Below are 18,711 nucleotides of genomic sequence, written 5' to 3'. Positions count from 1 at the left end.
TTGGAAATAGCCGTCTCAGGTTCCTCTCATGTCATCTGAAAAGGCCAACATCACTGTCTCTAAAAAAGTTTGTCATTGCTTAATCTTATCAGATGTGTGGGAGCTAAGAACATCTTTAGGGACTCATTTTTTTTTTTCACAGGTGGGCCACTATTTTCCATTGAACACGGGTTTGTCCAGCTTATACCAATCTGAACCCTAAATTACCAACTGCATAATCAAATCGTCCTGAAAACTTTTCAGTTCGCAGCATTATCACAAGCAAGCACAGCAGACCATCAGCCACTTCATGCCAGTCTTTTTAACCCACCAGAGCAATTCACTTTTTTTTTCAATTATACCTACCTGTCTCCAAAAGGCTTACAAACTGTTATTTGAAGTATTTGAAAAATGATTGCTTTTAATTGAAAATAATAGTTGAATAATCTTACATAAAACACAGGAATGCTATGATTATTAATTATTTGAATGATCCTATCACTACAGCCAATTTTCCAGTAATTTTGGAAACATAAATACTGTTGTCTTGAAGCATTCATCACTGTAGAATTCCAACTAAAATTGCTCCTTGCCCACAACTGCAGAAGTAGGATGCGCTGGGCTCTTTTTAATTGTATAGCGAGCACTCTTCAGCTAGTGTTTAGACCCACACTTGTTTATTTTGGATTTAACTTTTCCACTCCAGAAGTCACATCTTATTTCAGCACATTTCAAAAGTAGATTTGGATCTGGTATATTTTATCATTAGATTAACAGGGATCTTTTTATAACTCCAATAACATTTTTCTGAAATAAAGTTCACAAAAAAGTGTAAGGTCCAATGAGACACGTGCTGCACCAGAGAGCAAACACCTTTCTTACTCAGTATAGCACTTGTGGTTCAGTTGCATAAACACAGTTTGCCCTGGAAAGGGAAGTGACTTTCAATAATACCATGTGGCATCTCTTCACCTCTTCCTGCCCTTAAGCAGCATTTCAATCTGTGAATTAATCCTACCTTGCGATGATGGGAAACTTGCTGAAGCAGCAGCTGAATTAAAATCAGCAAATCCTCCAAATGGGTCAGCTGATCCACCTAGAAACAAAAGGAAGCCAAATGCTGTTACAGGATTGCGCAAAGATCTATGGCAACAACTGCATGTGGGATTTATGAAGAAAAGCTGTTCTGTGTTTGGCAAGATGGATTTATTGATACTGCTCCCTAAGTCGGTACTGTTTTCCCTATTCATCACCATACTAGAGTTATACAAGCCTGAGCAACAATAAACTGGATTATTTCCAACTGCCTTGCAGAGCTTGCAGTTTCATTTTCCTAGGGAAGAACTAAAAGACACAAGATTTTGCTATCTCTAAAAATACTTTAGAGAGAATAAAAAAGTTAACAAGGTTTTAACTAATGAGGGACTCTACTAGTTTGACAATTTGTAAACTTAAAACTTCAGAAGTGTAATATATAGAAGCCAAACATTGTTATTGTGAAAAAGTTAATTTATTATGCTTACTATGAAAAATTACATGTCATCTTATATTTAGTTTTTGTGCGACTTAAAGCATGAATGGTTCTGCAATGATCTTGAATTGGGATTTCAAGGACAGCTCTCACATTTGTGTTAATTTTTTTATAAGTTTGTTTCCTTTCCACAGCAGGAACACTGAGTTTTCCAACAAGACATTTGTATAAAGCACAGAAATGAACAGCTTCTGAATGCAGCATAGAAACAAAAATACAGCCAAAATACAAAAAACAGAAGAAAGATTTAAGAAACATACTGGAAAGCTGCCTGTTTTTAATACACGCACACAAAAAAATAGTTTACAAAAACGAAATCATATTATCCTTGCTATTGCTTTTAAGTATATATTCCACTGACCTGAGGAAACTAATAAAGTTGACCTTATTTGTTTGTCCTCAAAGATTTCACCTCCAAGCAGTCCCACCCTTAGAAGAAGCTGCAGCAGTTCAATTATTTTGCTTTTAGTGTTATGCGTACATTATATAGGTTACATCACAGCTGCTTAGCCTGCAGTGCTTAGAAACTAGCCAGGTGGGACTGGAACATCTGTGCTGCACTCAAACACCACCAGGGACAGCTTCCAACATCTGGTGCCATTTCTGAATTGTCTTATCGCTGCAAGACATTCTGCCCCATCTGCTACTCTCAACTGGGTTAATTAAACTAGAACCATCTCCTTTTTAATAAATGGCTAGCAGTAATAAAAGGAACCATTCACTTTCTAATACATGTGTACTTGTATTTCTTTTTAATGTTATTTTACTGTAGACATTGCCAGGAAGGCAAATGTTCTTCCAAGGGGAAATGTCTTTTCTTTCCGAGCATGTGGCATATGATATGAAACGTAGAAAGGAGTCTTTGAATTCTGAGAAATGCAAGACTTGAAAAATCCTTTACCACCTTTTCAAGAAGGAAAAAATTTCAGACAAAGTTAAGAATTTTCTTCAACTCAAATTTTGAAGTGATGTACTAGGCATCTTACATATGTTTATATACAAGTTTTATACTCACTGCAATGTGCGAATGAAAAAGGGTTAAGATAAGCCAGTGAAATATCAAGCTAAAAAACTGTTCTGATCATGTATCCTCTGCTTGCTGCAATGAACATTTCCAAATAATTTTTTTCATCACATGTCCTTACAGTGTTCAGAAGTAGTTAATGGTTTGAGGGTTTACATGCGGAATGAGCAACACAGATGACATACTCTCTACCATATCCTCAAAGAAAAAAATAAGAAGAAAAAAAAAAATCAATGCTCTCATGCTATGCCTCTGAGCCCTAGGCTCTTTGACAAAGTATCTAGGGATTAATTTAATTTTAAAAGCAGAACTAGGTTCAAACCCAAAATAACCCCTTTGCATTTTCAGTCAAGTAACTTTTCCTCCACCTCTATTGCCTGTTTTCAAATGAAAGAGTTCCAGAGAGGTGGCAGAGCTTAAGCTGAATACAGTGACTCTTCTAAAGAAAGGTATCACCAGCTAAGATTAAAGAGCCTCATCTCCAGTAATACCAAAAAATTACTTCCAGCAGGTCTAACCACAGATTCTACGTCTTCTCAAACAGATTGCTCCTATATGGCAACCAGCCACCCCCCTCGTATACTAATGGTGTTGCTTTAGTAACATGTAATCCCTAAGCTTCACTAACCTTCTTCAACATCTCTGCACCTGAAAATACACAGATAAGCAAATCCTGAGTTCCCTGAATTACACATGACTTCCCTGGCAGTTCCTTCACAGGATAGATCAAAGGCTGCATTTGACCCTTTCCCTGTGTCTTGCCTGACACTGGGAACGTTCCCACACCCTGTGTTGCAAGGAACAGTGGTCATAACAAGTGACCTGCACATGGAGGACAGCGCTAATCTTCTCAACATGATCTATCCTCAAAGATTCCCATGCAAGATCTGTCACTACAAATGAACCCTTTCCATCTGCCTTCCCAGGTCAGCAAAGAGGTTATTTAGCAGGACCAGCTAGTAAGACGCCTTTTCTCAACACCATTTCTAAATGCTGCTTTGGAAAAGGAAAGAAAAAAAAGCTTACTATAGCAAAACCCCAAACTGATTAAAGACTCAAATATACTGTTGTAGTTCTGTTTGAAATATGGGAAGGCTCAATTTGAAGTGGAAACATCTATTCTCAATGCAATTTTATATTTATACATAAAAACAAAAACATGCACATACGTATATAAATAAAACCAAAAAATTCTCTAATCTCTTTTCCCATAAGAATTGGGTAGGAGATTTTTTCAGTATTGATTTGGGATAGTAATACTGACCCACAATGTTACCATGGGACTGTGGTTAACTCCAATACACATGAACACTTTTGCATATGAAGTTAACTAAACAAAGAAGAAAGCAAAAAAAAAAAAAGTTGTTCCTAAAATTTGGTGGCATTTGTGCCTAAAAGAACAGATGCATGAAATTAATGTTATTTCTTTACTCTTAAGAATTAACACATATTTCAGAACAGACATAAGCTTAATGTACTTTCCTAAAATAGACGTGCACAAAGTTTTAAAGATCTATCAGAAATAAGAAACAAAAGATTAAGACAGATCTATGATTCTGAGACGTAAATTACAATAGTTTCTCTCCTCTCCAATAGAGTGTTGGTGTACTTTATATCATATTGAATACTTAAAGATATCATTTTGGTTTGCAAAATGCGTTCTGTAGAGCGTTCATTATACTGCCTTTGCTAATACGTTATAATAAACATACCTAGTGTGACATATAGTGCTACAATACACCCAAATAACTTTGGACAGAACTGATTAAGAGTAGTCTTTATATATACACGAATGCAACCACCTTGCCGCACATCTGGGTCTCCATCCACTGGATTGCCATTTTGCGGTATGGTCTTGTGATTTTACATTGTCTTTAAAACAAAGACTGGAGCCAAGCATCTGTTGTCCCCAAGATGCACGCACACACTTCTACAAATAATGTGAATGTGATCCCATATATAGTAAGAGAAGGTGCTTATTTTTTAATGGAGAAAAAAGTTACAGGAAAGGTTTCCATCTATGAAAATGCACATGGTTGTTTTTATTTGCTATCCAAATTGATTAAAAAAAAAAAAATTCTGCCCACAGCAAACTCTCTCCCAATTGTGCCGTTAGACCACAAGTGCATGGAAGCCCTTTTTCTACTCCAGGTTAGCCACAACCAAAACCCTTGATATTAAGAACCTGTAAGCACAATAACAAGTCTTCAAAGTTTTAGGTTTCAGAAAAGCAAAGCACCAAGCTGCTGAACTCCCCTATCAACCTTGTGTGCAATGCACTGAATACTAACACACTCCTAAAAATCCCTGCCGTTCATCAGGTGTAAGAGTAAGTCCATATGAAGGTTAACAGACGTAAAACTGAACTGCACATTTACACAGTGAAGAGACATGTTCTATAATGAATAGTTTTACTTTTAGGCAGCTATTTCTTTTATTAAGGTTGGGATCAACCAAGTGCCAAGATTAAACGAGATACAGAAACAAGTTTGCCATATGCTTTAGATGAAAGCTTATGTGAAGATCATCTAGCTGTCTAGCCTTTGAATTGCACTGTAAGAAATGTTTAAATGTGAATGGATTGCACTTGCTTTCAGAGTTAATTATAAATAACTGCATTACAAACGCATATTTTGACAGTTTGATCTAGCAGTTAATCCTTGTGCTGCTAACATTTATTAGTCCCATGCAATAGCACATACAATACATTGCAACAAAAGGTTCTAGGCAGCTCTAAATTGTTTTGAGCATTCATTTTATCTACTACTCTCTATCTGTGTAACACCAAGGACTGGTTCAACATATGCATTAACAAAATAAATCCAAAATGTGCCTACCTGTGGAGACTGGCTGGCTAGCTCCATCAAACAATAGATCAACCAGGTCATTAGACGACTTGCTGCCAGAGGGCACGGAAGCCTGGAGAAGAAATCACATAACAGATCTCATCTCATGATGTCATCACTAATCTTAAATGACTTTGAGAAGTTTTTGGGGGTCATTTTCTTTTGCTTTGGAGAGATGGCAGATTTGTCTTTGAAGTCAACAGTCACTGGAATGTGGCTATGTAAATTTGTAATCAAACACTGACTAGCCAGTGGCTCAGGCTTTTTTCCTGATAACTGAAGAATTTGGTAACTTGTCAGTAAGTGTACAGGTTCAGAGAAACCTTTACAACTTCAGGCCAAGGTTTTATCTTTGCTTTAGAAATGACTATATTTAAAAACTTCTAAATCTTAAAACAATCACACAATTAGTTATAATTACACTGTTCCACAGCCTTAGAAAACCCCAACTAAACATTTCTGATAGAATAGCTCCCTTGAAGGCTGCATAACAAAAATTATACCTTAAACTGGAAATTTTCTCAGAGATTCAAAGAGAACAGTTTCCAAAATCGTGTTTCATTGTGCTCTCCTACTGTCTCACCTTTGCTGTAGGCTGTGCAGCAACATTCTGTTCTGGGCTTGCTTTATCCCCTGTATAATGTGCTGCTGCTCCCAAGTCAATAGTTTTTGAAGGATTTGCTGTGCGTTTGTGTCTGGTGGTGGTAGTTTCTGTAGCTTGTGTAATATGAATGTGTTTTGTCGTCACAGTTTCCTCTTCATCTTTAAATTCAGCTTTGGGAGATTTACCTCTTCTTGATTTTTCCTCATCACTGTCACTAGAAAAAGAAAAGCAATAGAATACTGTTCATGATAGACTTCTCAGTTAATTAAGTGGACATTAGGCTTAAATCTCAAGAGTTTCAATAATGGTAGTTCCTTGTAGCGATGATCCATAATAAAAATACTGCTTGTTCCTACAGTTGAGAAAGGAAATGTTTTACCCTTACATAATGCATCTACATAACACAGCAGTGCACCTATTGTACAAAGGCATTGAAGAAAAGCAAGTTATTTTGTTAAACACTAACTGCAAGTCCACGGCAGAGGATAATAGGAAATCAGTGTTGAAATCCAGTACATTTAATTACCTTCTGACAGAAACTCCCCCACACCTTATGTAACACATCATCACCAAGAAGTGAAGTTGGCAAGTCTGCTCAGTGCTTGCATCAAGAGACAGAATACAGGGAACCAAACACAGGTACTACCTTTCAGATTTCAAGAACTCTGTTCCTATTTCAACTCATTTACCTTTCTAGATAAACAGGCTTTTATTTTCTTTAGAATGTTTGTGGAAAAAGAATATTTACAGAATTATGCAATGCAATGATACTATTCATTTTCTATCAGAGAACAAGCAATTATTCTTAAAATGTAAAAGAACAAAAATGTCACCATTATAGGCAAAAAATTTCAGACGTCACTGTGTAATACTTGTTTAATCTGTTACAATTTCTACTTCTATATTTTAAGTCTTTCACAAACAAAACAATTGCCACCCACCAACAGTCACGTTGCATGTAATCAAGACAAGATTTGCACGTAACAGTGAAAATTGCTGTAGAGAAAGCTGAAATATATCAAAAAGTATTTTGAAATACTAATTCCCTTAGCAACATAGTTGAAAGCGGAAGGTTTTTATATTTTAATAATGCATTACAATACTAAAACTGCAAAATTTAAGAAAGGCTGTCCCTTTGTGAGTGGGAATACGACAGTAACTGCAATATACTCTGGAGGGTAGCCTTTGTTCTCTGTTAACAATAGTGAGCTTTTTGGAGTACATTGCATGTGTCTCATTTCCTCTATGCATATTAGCTACTCGCCACAGGGGATGGCTCAATTCATTAAAATTGGTGAATATAAATACTCACTCCCTTTTAAATTTTTCTGTTTTAAAAAGAAACAGATCATAACTGCTGACCAACCTACTGATGAATGGCATTTGCTGGAGCCTGCCTTACACGGACAAGTAAGCTTGGGCATCCGCTTAGGCATCACCTAACATCCTTCCAAGGAACTTCAACCCAGGCTTGCAAAACCCAGCCACCATTCCAGTTCTGGATTTCTGCAGACTGCTTACGTACATGCACAGGTACCTCAAAGGGGACCACTAACCACTTTTCACTTGTGACATCAGGATTTTAACACAAGCCCTCGGAGAAGACTGATCTGCACATTAGCATGTTGCACATGGTGCATCCATCCTGGAAGCCTCAGAGGAAGGTGGATTATGTTGCCTTTTCAAGGCGTGCTGAAAGTATCTAAGACCAGGACAATCACAGCTAAGACTCAGTCCCTTGAAACCTTCTGCAGGGTATTTCTTGTCTACAGAGTCCACCCAGTGTATATCCGCATTCTGTGGGCAGAAGAAGTGACTGACAACCATCGAAGTTTGTATCAATGAAGCTATTGCCACAGCACCGATAGAGATCAATCTTCATTCATGCGAGAATGAAAAAAATGCAGTCTTTGGTGATCTACAACAAAACAAATGTCTAAAAGCTTTTAAAAGAAATTAAACATATATGCCAGAAAGCAGGAGAAATATTACAATACTCAATTTTCTATGACAACCTGAACTGCTTCCAAACTGTCTCAGGAGATCTGGTTTTTAGTTTTCTTTAATGGTCACATTAACCAAGAGGAAAAAAAAGAAATATTATAGATTAATGTTTCCTTCAAGTGTGTTTACTGTGCTTAGAATAGTAAAATTGCAGTGCTTCATCTGAGAATTGCAAAATGAACTTAAAAATTATAGCTAGCATTGTAATAAGTAATTATAAAAACTGCAACTTTCAGAAATCAAAGTATGAATACATGCTGCTTTTTTCTTTGCCTTAAGGGTTTTGTGGTGTGAGGTTTGGGGTTGTTTTTAACATTCTTGAAGGCAATAAAAAGTTTAATGACACTTTAAGACTACTTGAGTTATACCTCACTACAAGATTCCTTTACATGGAAGTTGCCCGTAAACATAACTGTTGCATCCTTTGATAGGTATACTAAAAGTTTTGCTTCCTTTCTCTGTATATCTGCAGATAATTCAGAAAACAGAACTTCAGCATACAAGGCTCAACTCAGGGCAGCAACTGGTTTATTCACTTAAGACCTAACAAGCACTATGAAAGAAAACCAGAGGTTTTCCCACTCCATGGGGTATTGTTTCTGGTCTTCTCTACTTCCAAGGGGGATATATTGATGAAAAAAAGAACCCAATTTCCCTACAGTAGTAAAAACATTTTTCCTCTAAAGGAAAAAAAGAAAAAAGCAGACTGGGCTTCTCCAGAATTAGCTGCTTGAACCACAGTTTCGCTGAAATCTACCCTAAGCTCAAGCCAGCTTCTATGCAAACTACAGGCTTTGGAAGCAGAGCCAGAAATCCAGGAGTCTGGCCAAGTTCTTGTGGTGTGTATACTGGAGGTAAAGATTGTGTCATCCAAATTCCATTGACGACTGTGAAGATGTGCAAGTCACATTTATTCTTTATGCCTCAAGGCCTTTATTGGCTTTACAGTACTAAAGTAATAATGATTCATAAAGCTATTAAGATGAAAACAATAGAACATACAACAGCAGATTTGCCAGCTGAGTGAGTATCATCATTTAGTCACTTTTCTAAGTGAAATCGCAGCTTAATTCAATGTTATTATATAGCATCAAGCTACAAATAAACTAGTAAAGTTTTGGAGGTTTCTTTTTTGTTATTTAAAAAAAAAATGCTGAAGCGTGAAAACACAGAAATGCATGGATTTCATCAAGCATTTACAAGAGAGTTATATTGTTGTGATCTTAAGTCACACAATAATTAAAATTTCATGTTTCTATTCTGTTTCAATATTTAACTTCATTCAAAATATAGTATTCTGTTAATATAACATGAATTATAAGGGCTGTATTTACAGTATCTTTAAGTATAAACAGCCAGACATTCTATAACCTACAGTTCAACCTTATATCCTTTGATGCCTTCTGCAGAAACAAATCCCTTCATTTCAACACTCTGATAAAATACCTTCCAAAAGGAAATTTCAGGCTGATAGGTGAAGCTATGTTAGAGAAGCCACACTGCTGCAACCTGGATTCCTTCTTAAGAGTGGGATAACCAGCAACTAGCAAATTGTTTTGCTCATGTACATCTCAAAAAATTCTCTTTTTATTTCCAGTTCTGAGTTTATTAGTTTTATATATAAAGGCAAATGGTGCACCTGATATCTACCAAAAAATGGAAGAAAAATAAAAAACAAGGAAAAAGGGTTACCAGGCCAAAACAAAAAATGAAAAATGTAATATTAGCCAGAGAAAAAGATCAGAGTAACTTGGGATAGAGATGTACAGTGAAGTCCTCAAGGTAAGCTGCTTTTTCTAAACATGAGACTGCAGAAATGACTGCCTAAAACACTGGAAGGTACAAGACTTTGTATCAGCATAAGTAAGAGAAGAAGAGCCATTCAGAAATAAAGCAAGGGAAAGGAGATAAAAAATGTTTACTGTACATCCTCTACATGAAATGCAGGCAGTGAGCTTTACAGATGTCATGTGACAAGTTGCTTTTGAAAGGTAAGTACAGAAAAGCACACAGCAATACACCATTGTTAAATTTGAAATTGTTTACTTTTCTTCTGATCCCTCTCTTTGTAGTCTATTGATAGCAAGTTCTAAGGGGGAACCCTGATGTGTGCAAAGAATACCAGTTTTATGATTTATTAATGCCTTAGCAAGAGGACCATACTGCCTTCTCAGAAATGCTACCATTCTATTTTTTTTTTGTTTCTGTGGAAAATTGCTTGAATTTTGTAATATATATATATGTGTACGTGCATTTTTATACACACATATATAAAAGTGTGTGTGTGGATATATCTGAAGATATTTCTGTAAAAAATATTAATCAAATCTCAGTGCAAATTTGAATTTTAAGTTGTTTCCCAAAAGGGAATTATTTCAGTATACTTGAGCACTTTCTCCACGGCAATTTCAGGTTCTGTTAAGTACAAATTTGATCTCCAGACAATAGAATTCAATGCACCTGTTGAAGTGTGATGTATTTAAAGTTCTTTCTACAGGCAAAACAGGGTAGGTTTTCTTCTTTACTGGAAAAATATAAAATACAAAAAGTTTCTTGAGAGCATTCAACTGAAATTGAAAGGGTTTTTCTGGGGGTTGGGTCTTTTTGGTTTTGTTTTTTTTTTTTAATTTTTTTTCTTGCAGGTGAAAAAGAAATGGAATAAGCCACCTCCAGTTTGTTCATCTGGAGATCAGCTCAAAGATGCACTACTGTCAAAGCTACAGGATTCTCCACGGCCAGTAAGAGCTGCCTAAGAAGTCCCAAAAGCAGGGACTGAACCCAAACATGCCTCCATATGGACAAAATGAAGACAAAGTATTGTAACTAATAATCAGAAATGTCAAAGACCTTTATAAGAGCATTTTCAGAGAATAAATTCATGTTGAAGTAAGTCTAGTACCTGCACCTTTCTGGAGAGTCTTCTCTATCTTTCCTTCGGAACTTGCTGATAGTATCATCAATCGTGCTTCCGATTTTGTCACTTAGTTCACCTAACTTATCGCTGAACGGAAAAGCTGGTTTTTTATCCCATTCTTCATCCCACTTTGACTTGGGCTCAGGATCGTATCTTTCACCTGCGTAAGGCATTAAGATAACAAATACTAAAGATAACAGAAAAAAAGTAAATACCTATGGTCTTTTTGGAATTACTGTCAAGCCCCCCCGCCATCCATCCATAAACCTTATAAGTTTTCAAAGCAAACAGAAAGCTCCCTCAGTGCTGAATCAACACTATTACAAGCAAGGCACAGCATGTAGTGCCAATCATTAGAGTGGCAGGAATGCAGATCCAAAGACTTTTGTTTATGACAATGACACAATCTTAATGCGCTGCACAGCACAGCACATCAGGACACTGTGGGACATTGCTGGAGAAGCACAAGAGGCGTAATCAACGCTGTCTGCATAAGCAGCTCATAAGAAATGGGATGTGCCAGTCTTCTAACAGTCGCTTAACACACTGCATTTCATTCTTGGTCAGACTGTGTGCTCAGAGGTAAATCCGTGGGTTTTTCATACGCTGACATTCATTAACACATTAAAGTGTAGTACCAAAATACTGAAAGACACAGTATGCGATGGATGATTAAAAAATCTCTTAAAGAGATGAAAAAAGAATGGGCAGTAAAGCAACTCACCTTTTCAGGAGCCACTGAGTACTCTGAACATGTTGACTAAATGCTATTATCAAGATATCAAAAATGATTTTTCTAATCAAGTACTCAAGTCTGCCATACTGGTATCCTAACTCACCAACAGCTGGCAGTTTTACTTGAAATAAGTACATTTGCCATACAATCTCAATACGAAAGTTTAAAAAACCTTAAGCCTGGGTTTATTTATGTACACCCAGCCAATCAGAATTTAATTTAGAAGAAAAAACAATTACATTTTAACAAAGACATAACTCTGAGAAGCACAGCACACGTTACTAACTTGTTTTGTGATCTTATATCAGACCTTCTGCTAAAAATATAGGTATATAAAACACATCAGCATAGCTCAGTTTCTAGACAATTCTTTTAGACAAACATTTTCTATCTTGGACCATCACACAAAAAAACCAAGGCATTTTTTGTACTATTGAAAAGTGTGAAGCATTAGTTAATTTTTTTTTTTTTTTTAAGCTGAGTAGAATTGAGTAGCAGAAAAGAATACAGGTGAAAACTACTTTGTTACACACAAATTATACTGTAGCTCAGGTAACGTTCAAGATGCATTCAATTAAGCCATTTTTAATAAAAAGAAAATAATGAATTCCAGCACAAGGTGCAAAACCTAAGTTATATCTGCCCAATAATACCATATACCAGAGGATATATTTTCTTACTGAAGAGATAAATGCAAGTCTCCAAAGATATTTGTTTATATCCATAAAGGACAGACAAACTTTTTCAAAGTAGAGAACCTGTAATAAATCAGTGAGATCTTTATCACAGAAAAGGAGAAATTGCTAAGCAATGTTCTACTGTTAAATTTTGCAAGAGACTAAAATGGCCTTATTTCAGTTTATGTCAGGGTATCAAGCATATTAATGTAGATTCCATTAGAAGGTTTCCTTGTGCAATAAGAATTTTAAAATAAATTTAAAAACTGAGACTGTAGTATTTTTAGGACAAAAAGAACTAAGGAAAACTCTGAAAATGAAGAATTGTTTATTCAAACAAGAGTCTTTTAGATTGGAAGTCTGACCTGGAAAAAGGTTTGTTTTGTGCTGCTAGGACGATTTTTTTTGCTTTTTACTCTGCTCAAATGAAGGGATAGCTGAAAATTCTTTACCACAAAAAAAAAGAAATACAAGACAAAGGATACAGTCCTTTAATTAAAAAAAAAAAAGGAATGATAACTAAAGAGCATATGAAGAAAGACTTCTACCCAGCATACAGGGATAGATCATGATTCTGTAGAGAGCAAGTCAAAAGATAAGCTCAGTAAAAGAACAGAGGGACATGTACTTCAAGTACAAATGCAGTGACTCATATGTATTTCCTAAAAAGAGAATCAGCAGCACCCCAAGCAGGTAGCAAAAGCCTAAAAGAATATAATAAAACAAGACAGATCCTGTCACGGAGATAGAGATTTTCAACTACTCTGCACATAAAGAAAAAGGAGAACAGAGGAATGCTGAGAAGTAACCCGTCAAAACCAGAAGACAGCAAACCTAACTTTAAGGCTCACAGTGAGGAAGAGGAAATAAAACATACCTAGAGCAGAGAGGGACACATGAAGTCCTACACAGTCAGTACTCAGATGTTTTATCAAACCCTTCTCCCATAGAAGTCACTGACTCTAGCAAACCAGAGCCATGTGTCATTGCAACTCAGGGACTCATCCCTTAATAAAAGCAGCCAAGGATTTACTCAGGCCAAACAAAACACAGAAAAACATCTCAAGACTGACACCTAGATCACAGATGACACGCTGGGATACATCAGACATAAAAGCTAGTTCAAGCTCAGATCCCTGCTACACATTATGGCAGGGACTGGGGAGCAAGGAGGATGCTGCACACTTGGACTTGCTAAGCACAGCACCGCGCTGGCTGCGTGCCTTTACCTAACCAAGGCTGTCAGACAAACCTGTGGCCTCTCCAACACAGACAAGCAGATGGCATTACATCCTCTAAGGCCAAGATCTTACACACACACACAATGCTGAAGATGCAAATAGTCTGACAGAACTCATTGCACGTACAAACACTGGTCGCCTCCGCAGAATGGGTGCGTTTATTTCCAGAAGCCAGGACATATCAGACTACCAGTCAACGGCATTTGTATGGGATTCTTTTCCTCTGTGTTTTCATTTGCGTTGTGTGTATTTTTTATTAAATAAAGGACCTCACCAATGAAGGTCCTATTGCAAGAACCAGACCCAAGCTGGATATTGGACTGGCACCTTGTGCAGCGATAGCTGAAGTTCACGATGGCTGGATGCTTTGAATTCTTGGAATTTTGATTTCTGAAAATCTGATGGCAGGTTTTCTGATTTTTTAACAAGGGAGGCAGATGACCAAATGACCCTTCATGCACTTTTTAGAATATTTAATACACATATTTAAAATATTTTTTTTATATATATAATTTTTAAATGAAAAGTTTCAACTTCCTTTCTGCTCTTAACTATGACCTTTCATTGGCAGCTGCAATTTGGGATTTAGGGATGAGCACTGGTGCACTGAATTTCCATCCTGTACATGGGTCTGCTCTGCTGTGCAACCAACATCCAGCTGTAGGCTCAGTATATCTACACAAAGCAAATTTGGTATTACCTCTGGGAGCCCTCCTTCAAAAAGCACATAGGACCTGCAGCACTAATCAAACAAGATTAAACAGAGAGTAGCAATTGCACTGGTAAACTCCTGACACATAAGTTTCATCACTTACAAGGTATTCGGTGCACATATTTAAAGTCAGATCTCACAGACATCAGAATATACAGAAAATCCAGATATCTCTCAAGTGTCCAGACAGCATTGCTTAGGAAACCAAGAAGTTTAATGGCATATAATATCTACCTGGTATCACCCAAACAGTATTATTGCCCTAAGAGCCCTAAACCAAATTAATTGTTCTGAAAAGGCTGGCAGGAGTAAGTGAAGCAATTCTTGTGCTACAGTGGGAGGAAAGTATCACCACTTTTTATTTTTTTAATTAAAGACTGAGAAAACTCTGACTTACAAGGGCATTTATTTCTCCTACAGCAACATCCATTGCATAGTCAGACTCTGCCCATGAATGAAAACAAGACAGGCAAATTTGTGCTAAGCCAATGCATTACCATCATTTGTATAATTCTGTAGCTAGTTTGTTATCTAAAGAAGATTAAAGTTTTTTTTAAGTTATATAAATTTGTATGTGTGAGAAAATGTGCAAGATTACTTTTAAAATAGTAACACACGCAGTTACAGAAATATAAATAAAAAGAATCTAAAGGAGCATCTTAGAAATTCCTTAAGTTATCTGTGTTATCTAAGCCAAGTTAAAAGTTGAGGTTGTCAATGCTTGACCGAGAAAGCCTAGTACTCACTGTATCTGAAACCTCCAACACTGTCCGAAGAAACCCCAATATATTTGTCTTTGTTCTTCTTTGCCTTCTTCCTCTCTTCTCGAAGTCGATCATCATCCTGAGCAAATTCAACCATTTCTTTTACCTTCTGGCGTATGTTTATACCTTGGTCTTTGCCATTTTCATCTGTATAAGTAATGCAGGACAGAGACGATAGATGGAAGAAGCAGGGGAAAAGGAAGAAAAAATAAATCAGAAGCAGCAACACTGAACATCAAACTAATATGAAAATTTCAATTATGAACATAGTGGTGGGAGACTACTAAGGTCCACTGCATTTGTTTAAAAGGGACCAAATATTTTGTTTCAACACAAGTTTTCATGCTTAAATAAAAGATAGTTTTCACTGAATGGTGCATTTAGAAACATCTAACTGCTGCTGAAACATTGAAAAGATTAACAAAGACTGAAACAGAAATTACATTCTCCACTTGAACAATTTTAACCCTTCAAAATACAACCCCTTTTCTTTTTAGCACAGCTTTTGTAAGTTTAATTGCAAGAATTCAATCTTATTGCAAAATTGAATTTTTAAAAATTGCTTTCAGTTGGGATGTACAAGCTAAACGTGCTTCTTTCCCAGCCTTTTTCACATTCAAAACACACATCGGCCTTGCTGCCTTTGCACTGTAAATATTATTTGGTGGGAGGAAAAAAACCCAGCTTCAAACAGATGTGTGTGTTTTGGAGCTCTAACCTTTTCTTCCCATATGATTAAAGCTATTCCTTTACGGACACCACAGGGGACCAGTCTCTAGTGCATATTTTAATATAAACCCGAACACTCATGTTGTGTTGGTTCTGTTGTTATTAGCCAGTCTTTTCTGCAAGTTCTTGTCTTCACTAATTAATACTCTAGGGTCCCACACGTCTTGGATTCTGCACTCTTCACACAACTGGCAACAGTCACATTCTAATTAGACTGGGGAAGCTTCTAAGCTGGTTCAGGTGACTGACAACTCCAACTACTGTTTTAATTTGCTTATAAGATTTTTCTATTGCTCACCTACAAAGTGGTAATTTTCCAGGGATCGCAAATCATAAATGTGTTCTCTGGCACTTGTAACAACACGCTCTGATCCATTCCTTATGAGGTAAGCTAGGAGCAGCAAAGACTATAAAAATACAAAGCACTGAATGATTGCATGAACAAAAGCTCTATCAATTTTTTTTTCTTTAAAAAAAAGTAATAGAAAACCAAACCACTCCCTTCCCCAAATTAGTAAGATTTTCCACTTTTAAATAAATGCTTATTATATTGGTTCATAAAGAAAAACACAATATTTTCCTCACATGCACTTTTTGCTCTTTAGAATATGAAAACTGTATTTGTCAAACTCTAATTTGTTATTAACAAATCACAAATAGTTACCTTAATCACCCACTGCTTATTTTCAAAGACAGCAGTAGCAGTTTAAGACAAAAAGTTAACCCTGCTAAAGAAAGCGTTTTCTTTTGCGTCTTTTGTTTGCAATTTTCCAATGGTTTGCCCTGAAAACTAACTCCTACAGAAATTTAGGAAGCCTTCTGCAGGATGCAATGTTACAAAACAAATGAAGTTTAAATAGTGCTTTAATTGTAATCTTTTATGCTAAGGGGTTTTACCTAGGAAAAAAAAAAAAAGCACTTTCATCAAGGCAGTGTCTTAATCAGCTAAAACTATCATTATATTTCAACCTATCCAAACCCGATAAGCAATTCCAAGCAGACTTTATAACATTAAGTAGTTATGTGTGATAGCATTAAATATTAATTTATATTGTACTTCAGGGAAAACAATTACTATGAATACAAAACATCAAGCACCTGTGAAAAGCAGAAACCATGCCTTAGAATTAATTACCTTGTTACAATCTCAGCACCAAGAAAAACAAAATATAAGCTAGTCTAATACGCCACTTCTAAAAAATGAGGTTATATTTGCATAATTCAGTGAACACTGAACATCACTTTAAGCGCAGCATGACATAATCTCAAGCAAAAAGTTTCTGTACCATGCTAATTAGCCACAGACAAGAAAAATGCAAATGATTCAGTTCTTTGCCAAAATGCAGGTAGGACATAAAAGCATTATTTGATAAAAATTTAGTCCAATCAAAACTGAACTATAACTTTCAGAGTATTATGAATTGGCAGAAAATTAATATTAGTTTCCATTTTATTTCAGGTATTCCTGAATTCCTTCAAAACCATTTTACTGATAGCACAATAGCTTCCCTACTTCTCATGGAGCACTGTAACAACTCCTTTGGGTAGATTAAAAATGTTAATGTTACTCCAGTACTTGAATATCAGCAAAATGCAACTGCTCTACTACTTTAGGCAGCATTTTGGATACACTTCTAAACCCAGAAATTTTGGTTTTCCATATACAGAATTTAAAAGACATCTTTGGCTTCCGTAACAGAATTATAAAGCATATACTTAGGAAAGAAATTAGAAGTTCTAATGAAGTAAGTGATATAGCAGTATCTAAACAAGACACTATATCACAACATTATGCTAGCAACAAGCATTACGTCCTTCCTTGACCACCACAAAGTCTTGAATACTTCCAGGTCATGCACATACACACCTTATAAACTCTCCGCCAGTTCTTCTTATTGTCTTTCAGCATTCTAGTCCAAAGCATGTTCATAAGTTCTGGAAATTGTTCATACATAAATGTAGCCCTAAAGAATTAAACAACAGGGGTTAAGAGATGTTATCTATCCTCTATGGTTTGCCCACAACGGCTTGTTACGACTCAGGACTGACAGTAGATGGCAGGCTTGATCTGAGCCCATTCACATTTGATGACATTGCAAAGGAAAAAAAAACCTATTTCTTGCTCTTATAGAAGAAATTTACATACTGTCTGAGACATTAGAAGAGCCTTCATTAATTTAAAAGAAAAGTGTTTAACATGAATACCCTGATAACTACTGCAACTGGTCAAACATGCAACTTCCGAACTCATTTTAACAGAAGAAAGTTCAAGGAGGAATTTGACATGTTTTACTCTGTTTGGAAAAGTCACGAGAAAACAGTAGAAAACAAATATTTAAAAAAAGTCAGATATATTGTAAGAATAAAGCTACATAAATAAAAATAACAAATTTAAAAAATACATTGCAATATATTACAAGATCATTCATTAAAAATTTGAGACTTGATTTACAGCAACTTCTGAGCAGTATTGGTTAGCACAACACAGTTTATTTAGCAGCAAATTTCACATTCCTGTATAAAATGCACCTTTCTTTTCTTCATCACTGAGCCAAATTATCACTTACTTGGCAATCTCTCCCATGAGTTGCCCTGAAGGTCCCCATGGATCATCATTGGTTGCTTCTCGAACCTTAGACTCTATTTCTGAATAATTCATAACCACATTGGTGCTGCAAAGAAAAAAATTAACACACATGAAGATTAGCATCAAAACTGAGAAACACATGAAAACTTAATAATGACACTAGCCCGTATCTCATTTAATGAGATACCTCTACAGGGTAGGAAAGAAAACATCTTTAGTGCAGAAGTTACCCTGAGGACACTAAACAATACACTTAAGTTATCCTTAAGAAGGTTTTACTATTCTATTAGTCTTCAAGAATACAGATGAGAAACTAGCGATTACATTGTAGCTGGATTCAGTCCAATAAAAATGGCTTTTGGT

General features: G+C 36.1%; 1 protein-coding gene across 3 annotated transcripts in view; it reads right to left on the bottom strand.

Moving 5' to 3' along the window:
* The window catches only part of CLINT1 (clathrin interactor 1), a 50,364-nt gene that overhangs the window by 6,331 nt on the left and 25,322 nt on the right, over positions 1-18,711 (bottom strand). For 2 of the 3 annotated variants that reach the window (XM_054079615.1, XM_054079617.1), the window contains exons 2-9: positions 18,329-18,433; positions 17,629-17,725; positions 16,060-16,168; positions 15,015-15,179; positions 10,888-11,062; positions 5,964-6,198; positions 5,372-5,453; positions 998-1,075 (exon numbers count right to left, since the gene is read on the bottom strand). In XM_054079615.1, the coding sequence (XP_053935590.1) occupies positions 998-1,075; positions 5,372-5,453; positions 5,964-6,198; positions 10,888-11,062; positions 15,015-15,179; positions 16,060-16,168; positions 17,629-17,725; positions 18,329-18,433 (1,046 nt within the window). The remainder of the gene's footprint in view (positions 1-997; positions 1,076-5,371; positions 5,454-5,963; positions 6,199-10,887; positions 11,063-15,014; positions 15,180-16,059; positions 16,169-17,628; positions 17,726-18,328; positions 18,434-18,711) is intronic. The other variant, XM_054079616.1, reaches the window with a different exon arrangement.

The sequence above is a fragment of the Cuculus canorus genome, chromosome 14 (assembly GCF_017976375.1).
Source record: "Cuculus canorus isolate bCucCan1 chromosome 14, bCucCan1.pri, whole genome shotgun sequence".
Classification (NCBI taxonomy): Eukaryota; Metazoa; Chordata; class Aves; order Cuculiformes; family Cuculidae; genus Cuculus; species Cuculus canorus.
Note: the sequence above shows the minus strand (reverse complement) of the source record. Positions and strands in the feature narration are given on the sequence as shown.